Raw genomic sequence first — 12,499 nt, 5'->3', positions numbered from 1 at the left:
TCTGGTTCCTTGTGTATGTCTGGTTCCTTGTGTATGCTTGGCTCCTTGTGTATGCCTGGTTCTTTGTGTATGCCTGGTTCCTTGTGTCTGTGTTGTTCCTTATGTCTGCCTGTTTGGTTCCTGGTGTCTGTAGTGACTAAGCGACAAACAATCCCCTTAGTCACACCTCAAGATGTGACTTGAGTATTGAAAGTATTTTTTTCCCTTGGCTTTGTGTTCTCTCTCTCTTTGAGCGATTATTTTTAACCTAAGTTGACTATATGTTTTTAGGAGTGTCAACCTTTATTATTGTTGTTGTTGTTGTTGTTGTTGTATCTACCACACACAATATATATATTTTTTTTACTTTATTTTTAACATCATTTAATTCAGATCGATAAAAACACGTAATTAATCTCCATATTACTGTAAAACTGTATCGAAATTCACTTTGGCGGTGTTGTGTAGCGGCTGTGAGCGCTGGACACTTCCCAGAACACCGAGACGATGAAAGAGACAGGAAGAGAGGCCAGACCTTGTCGTGGAGGGGGCGGAGGGTCGTGTTGTTGACTTAATTGAAGGTTCCACGACCGTCATACTGCAACAGCTCAATACAGTGACACGTGTGTGTGTGTGTGTGTGTGTGTGTGTGTGTGTGTGTGTGTGTGTGTGTAGGTCAATACACAAACCGGATCTAATCATGCACTCTCTCTCTCTCTCTCTCTCTCTCTCTCTCTCTCTCATTATCCATTACTCTTATCAAACAATAATCTCAGTACCACAACATCATCATAAATGAAACTCCCTGTCACGTAATAGAGCGTTTCAGGGACACATACACACACACACACACGCGAAGCCTATGAGGATATTTGAGGCCCACTAGTCACATCTTTAGGATCAGGTTTTGTAAGGTCGGTCGCCACGCGTCAGCCAGTGATAATGAAGGCAAGTGAAGACAAACAGGAGACACACTCAGACTAAGTAAAAACAAACAGGAATGAATTCAGAGTGCGTGAAGACAAACAGGAAAGACACTCAGAATACGTGGAAAAAACAGGAGACACTCAGACTACGTGAAGGCAAACAGGAGAGACACTCAGACTACGTGAAGACTAACAGGAGACACACTCAGACTACGCGAAGACAAACAGGAGAAACACTCAGATTTCGTGAAGACTAACAGGAGAGACACTCAGACTACGTTACGTTCAGACTACGTGAAAAAAACAGGAGATGCATTTAGAGTACGTGAAGACAAACATGAGACACACTCAGACTACGTGAAGCAAAACAGGAGAGATAATCAGACTACACACATATCAGCCACCTCCCCCCCCCCTCTCACGTTACAGCATCAAGAATTCCACTAAAGATACGCTAACTCTGTGTTATTTGATTTAAAGGGAGATATTGTGGTGTGGTTAGGTTAGGTTAGGTTAGGTTAGGTTAGGTTAGGTTATGTTAGGTTAGGTCAGGTTAGGTTAGGTTAGGTTAGGTAAGGTTAGCATTAGTAGCAATAATCTTATGGTGACATAAGTTGGGTGGGACTAATCTTCAAGTGACCAGGTAAAAAAATATATATATGTGTAAAACCTAATTATAAAAAAAAATCCTCAACAACAACAAAAATCATCGAAATTTCCATTAAGTAAACAAACGAACACCATTACCGAGGGACTAAGCTTACGACAGCAACAGGAGGAAGACCTTCACTCATCACAGTAACTCCTCCATCCTCATTGATAGAGAGAAAAAAAACAAAGAGGCGAATTTAAGAATTAAGCCAATTTGAGTTCATAAATATCAGAATTAACGACCACCCCCCGACCACCTCTCTCTCTGGCTTCTGTATATATGTGAGTGAGTGAGTGAGTTATTTCCCATTCTCTACAAGTGTTTCAATTCAAACGCAAAAGCCACTAAACTCCTAAAGTGTATATTGTGGCACCGATTCGAAACTATACATAGATACACCCAGTTTAAATAAATAAACTTCACAATAATAATAATAATAATAATAATAATAATAATAATAATAATAATAATTAGTAGTTAAGTGACTTACTGTAGTTACTTTAAAAATTATGTACCTTTGTTGTATCTTTCGTTGACAGACAAACAAACAGACGTATTAGAAGGGAAGTAAAAACGCTATTTTTTTTTTCTTCTTCATTGTCTAAATTCTTACGATTATTTTCTCATTAGCGGGGGATTTTCTTTCCATGCTATTTATTCCTTCTATTTTCTTATCCAAGTTTTCATTTGTATTATTCTTACTTTTATTAGTTTTATCTTTACTCTTTGCCACCCTGTTTACTTCTATTTGTTTATCGTGTTTCCTATCTTCCTTGTGGATGTTTGCCAGACGCCATTCTTACCTCTCTCTCTCTCTCTCTCTCTCTCTCTCTCTCCTCCCCTCTTCCACTGCCCTCGTCAACCTGGGTCTCTCCTCTTCCCCTCATTCCCTCCCTCCCCTCACCCTAGCGACATCCTCTCTCAGTTCTTGGTGCGGGGGCTCGGAGTCAAGGGCTCTCAGAGTGACAGACGAAGCAGGTCCCAGATTACCCGCCAGCCAGCCCTTAGGGGGAGGCAGTGTGAGGGTCGCCAGCACAACCTCAGGGACAGCTTGAACGTAGTTTTGGTTCATTTGTGTAGCTCGTGTTGACGTCCAGCGTGAGAGTAGTTGGAAAAAACAGGAATAAGCGTAGTTTACATGCAGTCTATTGAGAGATATATTATGGCCGAAACTAAAAGAAAAAATAATAGATATGGATTAGAAACCTCAGTTTATTTCACCTGAAGATAAACTGAGGAGGTTAGGTTAGGTTAGGTTAGGCTTTAACATTAGGTTAGGTTTAATTTAGGTTAGAGCTAAGTGGTTAATCTTCAAGTGAATAAAGCTGTGGTGTCTAATGTTCAAGTGAGCCATAAAAGGAGTTAATTCATCTTAATCAAGGGGTTAAGTTATCGTGTTCAAGGGACTCATTGCAAGGGAATGAAGTCATCGTACTCAAGGGACTCTGGATTTTTGTTTAGTTCACATCATACAAACACTCTTATGGGTGTTGCAGCGTCAGCCAAGAAAACACTTTATTTTGAATGCGAGTTTTTAATTCTCTCTCTTGCTTCTAACTCACAGCGGTAACACGACAGCTTCAGGGTCACGGCAGAAGTGTTTGGAGATGTTGTTGCTGCTGGGATTATACTTAAGCTGAACTTTCTTTGATCTCTGCTGGGATTATGTTAACAGTGAACGTGAGATTTTGTTATTACGCCTTTTTTTCTTTCGCTTACGTTCATTTTTCTATTTTCCTTTGAGTTTGTATTTATTTCTTCGGCTTTCGTGAATTAGCTTCATCTCCTCAGCTGTGTTGTGAATTAGCTTCATCTCCTCAGCTATGTTGTGAATTAGCTTCATCTCCTCGGCTATGTTGTGAATTAGCTTCATCTCCTCGGCTATGTTGTGAATTAGCTTCATCTCCTCGGCTATGTTGTGAATTAGCTTCATCTCCTCGGCTATGTTGTGAATTAGCTTCATCTCCTCGGCTATGTTGTGAATTAGCTTCATCTCCTCGGCTGTATTAACTTAAAAGAATATATCACTAGTGTCTCTGTTCTCCCATCCCCCACTAGAACAGTGTAACAGAGGGTCTTTGCCTTTGTGGAGGGTGTAACAGCGAGTGGGAGTAACAGCGGGAGGATGTAACAGCGAGTGGGTGTAACAGTAGGAGGGTGTAACAGCGAGTGGGTGTAACAGCGGGAGGATGTAACAGCGAGTGGGTGTAACAGCGGGAGGGTGTAACAGCGAGTGGGTGTAACAGTTGGAGGGTGTAACACCGAGTGGGTGTAACAGTAGGAAGGTGTAACAGTGAATGTAATAACAGCATCAGCAACTTGAGAATCGAGAGTTCCTGGGACAGTTTGGTCGGTTCTGTGTGTGTGTGTGTGTGTGTGTGTGTGTGTGTGTGTGTGAGTGTGTGTGTGTGTGAGTGTCCAGTCACTGTATAAAGATTCACCCCTGCTGAGCACCTTTTGTCTTCATTGTTTTCCTTTCTCTGTCAATTCTCTAAGCCGTGTAATTACAATGTTTGGATGGAATCACACTCACAGTCTATTGTCGGGGCGGAGGGGATTTTTTTTCTTTCTTTTCGTTTCTCTTCTCGTGATTTATTTCATTATGGTGTTTGTTTATTGCCGAAGGAAAAAAATACGGAATTCCATAAATATATTACACCATGGGGGAATTTTTTCAGTGTTCATCGTGTAGATAAAACGCAGCTGGTGAAGGTGACAGACAGACAGACAGACAGACAGACAGACAGACAGACAGACAGACAGACAGAGACAGATAAAGAAAGTTACAAACACAGACTGAGAGATATAGAGAAAAAAAAAATAATGGTCCAGTGGGCGCTCCTCCAACGTGCAAAGTACTATGAAAATAGTGGGGCAGGCGGTGGGGGCCTCGGGTGCTCACACCGGGGCCCGCACCGTGAAGCCAACCCAAACAGAGAATGAGTTTAACAAACGAGCAACACAAAAGAGACAAACACATATCGGTTACACTGGCTGGTGGAGAGCGCGAAACACACTCAAGATTAAACAGTCTTATTGTTAGGCAAGTCGAGCAGAGCCGGGCGGAGGAGATGGATGCCGCGCTCTTCCTCCATGATCATCAGTATAATTCTTGTATTTCTCAAGGATTCTTGTTTAAGTATCTCATTTAAATGACCTCAATGACTCGCGGGGGTGAAGTTGGTTTCATTTCGGGGCTACGGTTGTTGGAGATCCTTTTGTCGTGGTGGGCGGTGTGTCCTTTTCAACTTTTCTTCTTTCCCACAATCACCGCTACCACCGCCACTACTACTACGACCCCCCCCCACCCCCCTCCTTCTTAATCTATCACCCCAACACCACCAAGAGTCCCTCAAACACTCCCACCACCACTACGGCCCCCCACAACCCACCCACCCCACCATCAAAACTCCTTCAACCCAACCCCCAACGACCACTCAACCTTCCACCCACCACGACCCTTCAACACCCGCAACCACCCCACAACGGCAGATTTGAGGACCTCCCCCTACACCCCCCACCCCCTCCACACTACCAGTCTTCCGTCTTCCGAGTCCTTTCCTGCTTCACCTCCGACCTATCATTATCTCTTGCCTTCTTCAACAACTACTACACTAATAATGAGTTATGTCTGCCGTCTTTTCCGTAAAAATGAAATTAAGTTTTCATTCTGGGATTTGTAAATGAGTTTGGTAAGTTGAGTGACTGAAATACCTGTAGTGACTTGCTGTAGGTTTTTCCAAGTTTTATAATGTTTCGCTCTTGAATTAACACCCTGTAGTTAACTTCCTTTACTTCATATTTTACATTACATATAATAAGAACCCATAAGCAAGATTACACACAACTAATCAACTTGATGTTGTCATTCACTTATCTATTTATCCATTACAGCGCCCAAGACGGACTACGGCGGGTTCGGCGGCGGGACGGGGCGGACCAACTTCACAACCAAGCAGTTGACGGAGCTGGAGAAGGAGTTCCACTTCAACAAGTACCTCACCCGCGCCAGACGTATCGAGATCGCCTCGGCGCTCCAGCTCAACGAGACACAAGTTAAAATATGGTTCCAGAACCGCCGCATGAAGCAGAAGAAGCGGATGAAGGAGGGTCTTATCGCCCCAGACCCTCCTGCCGTCTCCACCCCGAGCGAGAACAGCAACGACTCCGACTCCACAGCCAACAACAGCGGCAGCACGGGTGGCACTTCCGGTGGCAGCAGTGGCAGTAGCAGCAGCGGCGGCAGCGGCATTGTCACTACCAAGCCGGAGTCACCAGGGTCTGTGAGTGGCGGGAGTGGCACCTCCCAGCCACTGCAGGTCCCCACCACTGTCACCAAGTCCAAGGCGCAGGCGCTACCCGCCACCACCCAGAGCCCCTCATAAGGGCACGGCCTGGGCCTCAGTGCCCTCCAGAGCTTTAACCTGAGCCCTGGCCGTGAGCGGTGGCAGGCTAGGGCGGCGTCCAGGGCAACGAGCCGGGCGGCCACCCAGCGCGGCTCTGGTGCCGGGTTTGCCAAACGTTCTCAGGGTTCCTCTTATCATACCTGGTAGTCGCGTGGTCAGGCCGGGCACGACCCCGGCCCTCCTAGTGTCAGGCGCCCACCAGTCCGTGGGGAGGCGTCCGTAATCCCAGGCAGCGCCCACTTAGCACGCCCGCACGGCGGGCTGCGCGGCCCCCGGCAGGCACCCCGCCCCGTACCAGACCCGGCCTCCCTCCCTCCCTAGTGAGGCGGGGACCTTCATGACCTGGGCCACCAAATACCATAGTAATATGTGATTATATAACTGTGTGACTCCATGATACTTTTGCAACATCTCTTCTTGTGTCCTGGGTGCTGTGTGTCCTGTGTCTTGTGGGGGGAGGGCAACAAGAATGCCTTGAGGAAGGGGTGGGGCAGTAAGGGCGCCCCATGTGAGAGTAGAAGTAGCACGAGCCCCCAGAGGGAGGAGCGGGCAGTACAGTGCACCCCGTGTGATGAAGGAGACAGTAGGAGCAACCTGAGGAATGGGTCAATAGCAGTGCCGTGTTGGGAGGGGCGGGACAGGGGCTCTCGGGTCAGGGGCGGGGAGAGGGGTGCCTCGGGGCAGGGGCGAGGAAAGGGGCGCCTCGGGGCAAGGGTACAGCAGGAAGGAGACACAGGCACGGCAGGGCACCAGGACCCCGCTTGGCGACGTCACGGTGTTGGTTGTCATCACTCTTCTTGCTCAGGGAATTATCACTTGATGCTGTAGCCTTCATACTGACCCTTCGCTTGTACAACTCACTCGCGCCTTGACACACGTCAGGAAAAACTGCTGGACTTGTATCTTAACTACAGTGTGGGTAATGTGATTATTTTTTCCTGACTGTGAAAGGTTTATATCTCGATGTTTTAAGACTCGATGCGGTGATGGCATGTTCTCGTCCCCAGACCTAATGTGCAATATTTTCACAATATAACCCAGTTGGTCACTTACAGCAGCTGGGGACGAAAGTTATGCTCTATAATATGGTGACACATAAATAAGACTGATAGTGTTACGTATACCGTGATGGATATCTATATAATAAATATATATTTTTCTGGCAATCTTACCATATTATCCGCATTGCATAATATCATGTTAATATCCTCCTATGCAGTACCAAGTTTTCTAATGTTTCATAATACATATTAGTATATTTCACCAAGTGACGAGGTACGTTGAGTTCTCTCGTCGTCACGAACTGTTTTAATTGTTTTGTAAACATTTCCTCTTCTGGCGCAACACATCTATATACAGTATACAGTAGATGGCAAATGAAATTGCCCACAGTAGTGACGAGGACAAGGCAGCGTCTATCTTAGTTACCAAACAACCTGTACTTTCCTCGTTGTGCCTCAGTGTCAGGTCATGTAGAGTACACTAGACCCACGTTGTTAATAAAGAGATCCTGCGTTAATTTTTCCCTCTAACTAGCGAGATGATAACGCCTTTAATTCTGCGGCTCACTTAAGCTGTGACACAAAGATGAATTATCAGAGATTCTTACGTTAAATCTCCCACCTACATAGAGAGAAGAGAAAGTATCTGTCTCACTTAAACTACGAAACACAGATGGCGTTAAAATTGGATTGATATGCGTTCCCTTATCTCTTGTTAAAGGGAATAAAAACTGACGTACGATTTGTTAAGAGTTTGGCCCCAGATCAATTAACCGAGAGAAACCCCTCAACTAAAACTACCTTACCTGTGCTGTCTGTCACCTGAGAGTAATTAAGGTGGGCGAGAAATAACTGACACAATCTAAACTTATGTAAAATTCTCCTATCATTACCATACACCATACATAAAATACATCATTAATACAACGCAACATGCACCATACACATCATACACATAACACAACATACACATAATACAACATACATCCCCTACATGGCCCCCAACCTCCCCTTGTACCCATACCTTCTCCACCATTTTATTACCTACCCATCTTAATACACACTACTACACAACATACATACATAATACACATTGCTTATACTGAGACTGCTACGTTGTATATCTGGTATATTTTTCGCCCTACTCCTTCTCTCTATATCAAGGGAAGGTCTTACAAACACTCAGACATCACCATTAACAGGAAAGAAATACATTGAAAAAGTTTGATGAATGTAAAAAAAAATATGGTTGTGATATTTTCTATATTCCTGGTCAGTGATACAAGTGTAAAAATAAATAAAATAATAGGTACTCAACTACAGTGAAAGCAACGGGGTATTTACAGTTCCCTATTCACCAAGTGTAAACAAATTTATTCAGCTACAGTGATTACCAAAATAATTGTAAAGAGTAAATCTAGAAACCCCTTGTAAAAAATAAAAGCAAATCCATTGTAAACAGCAAAAACAATTCTAAACAACAACAAAATTATATTACAGCAAAGCAAATATAAATCTGTAAAAAAAAAACACTAAACTTCATAAAAAAATAACAGTAAGAAAAATTATAACACATTTGTAAAAGAGCTTAAAAAAATAATAAAAACATCAAGTCATTTATAAGTCATTTACAGCACCAAATAGCCTGGCTTTTAAACCACCTTATCGAGTATCAAGGCATTACCAAGTCCGCCTTGAGGACGTAAACAAAAACAACATGAGAGTATAGCGGATGGTTAATGTTGTCATGATACCTGGCGCACACAGTCTTGTTTATTCCCTCTGTTTATTCCCTCTCTTTATTCCTTCTGTTTATTCCCTGTCTTTTCTCACCTTTACTATCTATTTTAACGTAATTTTGCCTTTTGGTGGGACTTTTACTTTTATAGTCTTTTTTTTTTTTTTACTTTTCCTAACAAATAATATTTTCGTCTCACATAATCGCATTTTCTTTGTTATTTTCTCTCTGTATCTTATGAACTCTTCTTTATTTTTTATAAGTCTTTACTGTTTCCTTTATCACCTTCTTCCTTTGTTCTTGTTTCTTTGTCTATCTTAAGCTTTTACTCCCTATTCTTCTTCTTGAATCATTGACTTGCATGTTTTCTCTCTCTTTCTCTTCCCTCCCTGCCTCTCTTCTCTCTCCTCCCATCTTCTCTCTCCTCCCATCTTCCCTCTCCTCCCATCTTCCCTCTCCCTCCCATCTTCTCTCTCCTCCCATCTTCTCTCTCCTCCCATCTTCTCTCTCCTCCCATCTTCCCTCTCCTCCCATCTTCCCTCTCCTCCCATCTTCTCTCTCCTCCCATCTTCTCTCTCCTCCCATCTCTCTCCCATCTTCCCTCTCCTCCCATCTTTTCTCTCCTCCATCTTCTCTCTCCTCCCATCTTCTCTCCCTCCATCTTCTCTCTCTCCTCCCATCTCTCTCCTCCATCTTCCCTCTCCTCCCATCTTCTCTCATCTTCTCTCTCCTCCCATCTCTCTCTCTCCCATCCTCTCCTTCTCTCCTCCCATCTTCCTCTCCTCCCATCTTCCTCCTTCTTCTCCCATCTTCCCCTCCCATCTTCCCTCTCCTCCCATCTTCCTCTCTCATCTTCCCTCTCCTCCCATCTTTTCTCTCCTCCCATCTTCTCTCCTCCCATCCATCTCTCCTCCCATCTTCCTCTCTCCTCCCATCTTCTCTCTCCTCCATCTTCTCTCTCCTCCCATCTTCCTCTCCTCCCATCTTCCCTCTCCTGCCATCTTCCCATCTCCTCCTCCCATCTTCCCTCTCCTCCCATCTTCCCTCTCCTCCATCTTCCCTCTCCTCCCCATCTTCTCTCCTCCATTTTCTCTCTCCTCCCATCTCTCCCATCTTCTCTCTCCTCCCATCTTCTCTCTCTTCCATCTTCTCTCTCCTCCCATCTTCCCTCTCCTCCCATCTCCCTTTGCCTCCTATATCTTCTTCCCTTCCTATTATTTCTTTCACTTCTTTTTATCAACATACATTCCATGCCTCGTCTTCACCCTCCACCACCCAGACACGCCAATGAAGAATTTTGTTATCATCCTTATTCTAATTATTGCGTTTTATTCACATTATTCACATTTACCGTCATAAGCACGAGGAGGAGGTGAGAGAGGGGGGGGGAAGGAGGAGGTGGTGAAGAAGAAGGGAAGGAAGGAGGAGGAGGGGATGAAGGTGGAGGTCGACCTTCAGCCTCCTCAAGTACGACTCTCTCACTCTCCGAGACAAATTATAGACTATCGCTTCAAGGGTATTTCTATAAATATTTAAAAGGAAAAAAAAAGTCTTTCTGATAGGAGAGAAATTAATTCTTTGAGTAATTTATATTGAACATTTTTTATTTTTGCTATACTATATCTATATATATATACAGTATATATACATGTGCGTGCCTGAGTATGTATATGTGCATGAGTGTGTGTGTGTATGTTATGTATGTATGAATGTATGTGTGCGAGTGTATACGTCTCTACTTGTATATATTTTGTATAAAGTGATTCTTGGTAAGATTATATATATATACACAAGAGAAAAAATTAGCAAAAAAATAAAATGATAATTTAAAAGATATTCCATTTGTGCTTTAACCAGTGTTGCCAAACCTTCGCCACAGCCTAAGGAAGGATGAATGAATGTTAGTCATTTTTTTGTAATTAGTAGACTTTGTTTACATAGTTACTACAGGGTTTGGCAACGACATATATCAATCCCCCTCCCTCTCTCTCTCTCTCCCTCTCTCTCTCTCTATCTCTCTCTCTCTCTCTCTCTCTCTCTAGCTCCCCCTCTCTCTCACTCATTTATATGTCTAGTTCTTCTCCTTCTCTTCTTTCTCCTCTCATTCATTCATACCCATATTCATCTCTCCTCTACACTCACTCATTCCCATCTTCTCCACCTCCTCCCCTCCATATCAAGAAACCCATCATCTACACGGTAAAATATGTAAATAATCACAGTGCCGAGATGTAAACGGCAAATATCACAGTAAAAAAAATAAATCATGGAGGCGAGATCTTATGTAAATATATTCTGTAAATTTGTGTTTTTTTACAATTATTTTTTATCATTTTTTCCTCTTCAGCCATATCAATGTAAATTTTACTCTGGAATAAAGAGCTTTTCAATAAAGTAAATATTGACTATATTGTTTTTTTTTATTATTTGTACTTTCCTAATAAAATATAGTAAAGACAGAATAAATTATGATGATGATGATGATTAAAACAGGTAATAATAATAATAATGATGATGATGCTGACTAATAATAGAAATAATAATAATGATTTTTTAACAGGATATTTGTATTCTTACTTGTATTATCATTATTGTGATAACATTTAATCATTAAAAATAACAACCACAGAAAGTATCATAAAATGGAAAATAAACTACATAAGAAAAAGAAGAAAATACGACAAAAAAAACTATAAAATAAAAACAAATCAAAATAAAAAGATGAGGAAAAACAAAAGTCAGAACAGGAGGAAGAAGAAACAGAAAAGGTAAATGAAATAAATGAAATAATAAAAAACCATCTATGTATGTATGTATGTATGTATGTACAGTATGTATGTATGCATGTATGTACATCTGTCTCCATAACCTCTTGAGGAAACTGTAACATTACCTCACACAGCCAGTTATTTCTACGTCAATAACAGCTGATCATAACACTGTAATTTGGACAATATCTTCATCTAATAACACCAACTGAGTCACGTTCAGTAATTAACTCCAAACAATTATTTTCTTTGCATTATTAAGGTACAAAAAATATAAGATGGAGTGATGGGGTGGATGTGGGGAAGGGGGAGGGTAGAAGGAGGTGGGGAGAAGGGGAGGATAGGAGGAGGTGGGGAGGATAGGTGAAGGTGGGGAAAGAGGGGTGGTAGAAGGAGATAGGGAAAAGAGAGAGGGCAGGAGGTGGAGAGAAGGGGAGGATAGGGGGAGGTAGGGAAAAGGGGGAGGAGAGGAGAAGGTGGGGAAAGGGAGGGGGGGAGTGAAGGAATTGAGGAGAAGGGGAGGGTAGGAGGAGGTAGGGAAGGGTAAGAGGAGGTGGTTAAAATAGGAAGGGTGGGATAGGAGGAGGTAGAAGAGAAGGGGAAGGATGCACAAGGGTGAGGAAGGGGAGGAAGATAGTAAACGGCTCTTCATTAACTCCAGACACAATAATAATCAATAATCTCTCAGGTGTAATATAAAGACACAGGTAACACATCCATGTAAACCATCAGTAAGCTTGTGTATTAATTTCTACCATCATAAAAGAACTAAGATGTGGTTGATATAGGTTGAGACATGAAGTGACCCAAGGGACTATTATTATAAGCATTGGCGATAATTTTTCTGGGATTTCCTTTCTCAAGATTCAATGGTACGTTATATTAGCGTGATGACTTACTATAGTGCTAAGTCGTCAGTCACTATAGCGTTAAGTCGTCAGTCACTATAGCGCTAAGTCGTCAGTCACCATAGCGCTAAGTCGTCAGTCACTATAGCGCTAAGTCGTCACTCGTCAGTCACCTTCTAAA

The 12,499-nt window shown here is 42.8% G+C and overlaps 1 protein-coding gene across 1 annotated transcript in view; it reads left to right on the top strand.

Annotated features, from left to right (window-relative positions):
• Positions 1–6,591, top strand: part of LOC121861700 (homeobox protein Hox-A1-like) — a 65,872-nt gene extending 59,281 nt beyond the window's left edge. The window contains exon 2 of the mRNA XM_042359603.1: positions 5,452–6,591. Coding sequence (XP_042215537.1) covers positions 5,452–5,942 — 491 coding nt within the window. The 3' untranslated portion in view covers positions 5,943–6,591. The remainder of the gene's footprint in view (positions 1–5,451) is intronic.
• Positions 6,592–12,499: the final 5,908 nt, after the last annotated feature.

Source organism: Homarus americanus, unplaced genomic scaffold, assembly GCF_018991925.1.
Source record: "Homarus americanus isolate GMGI-L3 unplaced genomic scaffold, GMGI_Hamer_2.0 scaffold44808, whole genome shotgun sequence".
Classification (NCBI taxonomy): domain Eukaryota; kingdom Metazoa; phylum Arthropoda; class Malacostraca; order Decapoda; family Nephropidae; genus Homarus; species Homarus americanus.
This window is presented reverse-complemented; position numbering and strand designations above follow the sequence as displayed.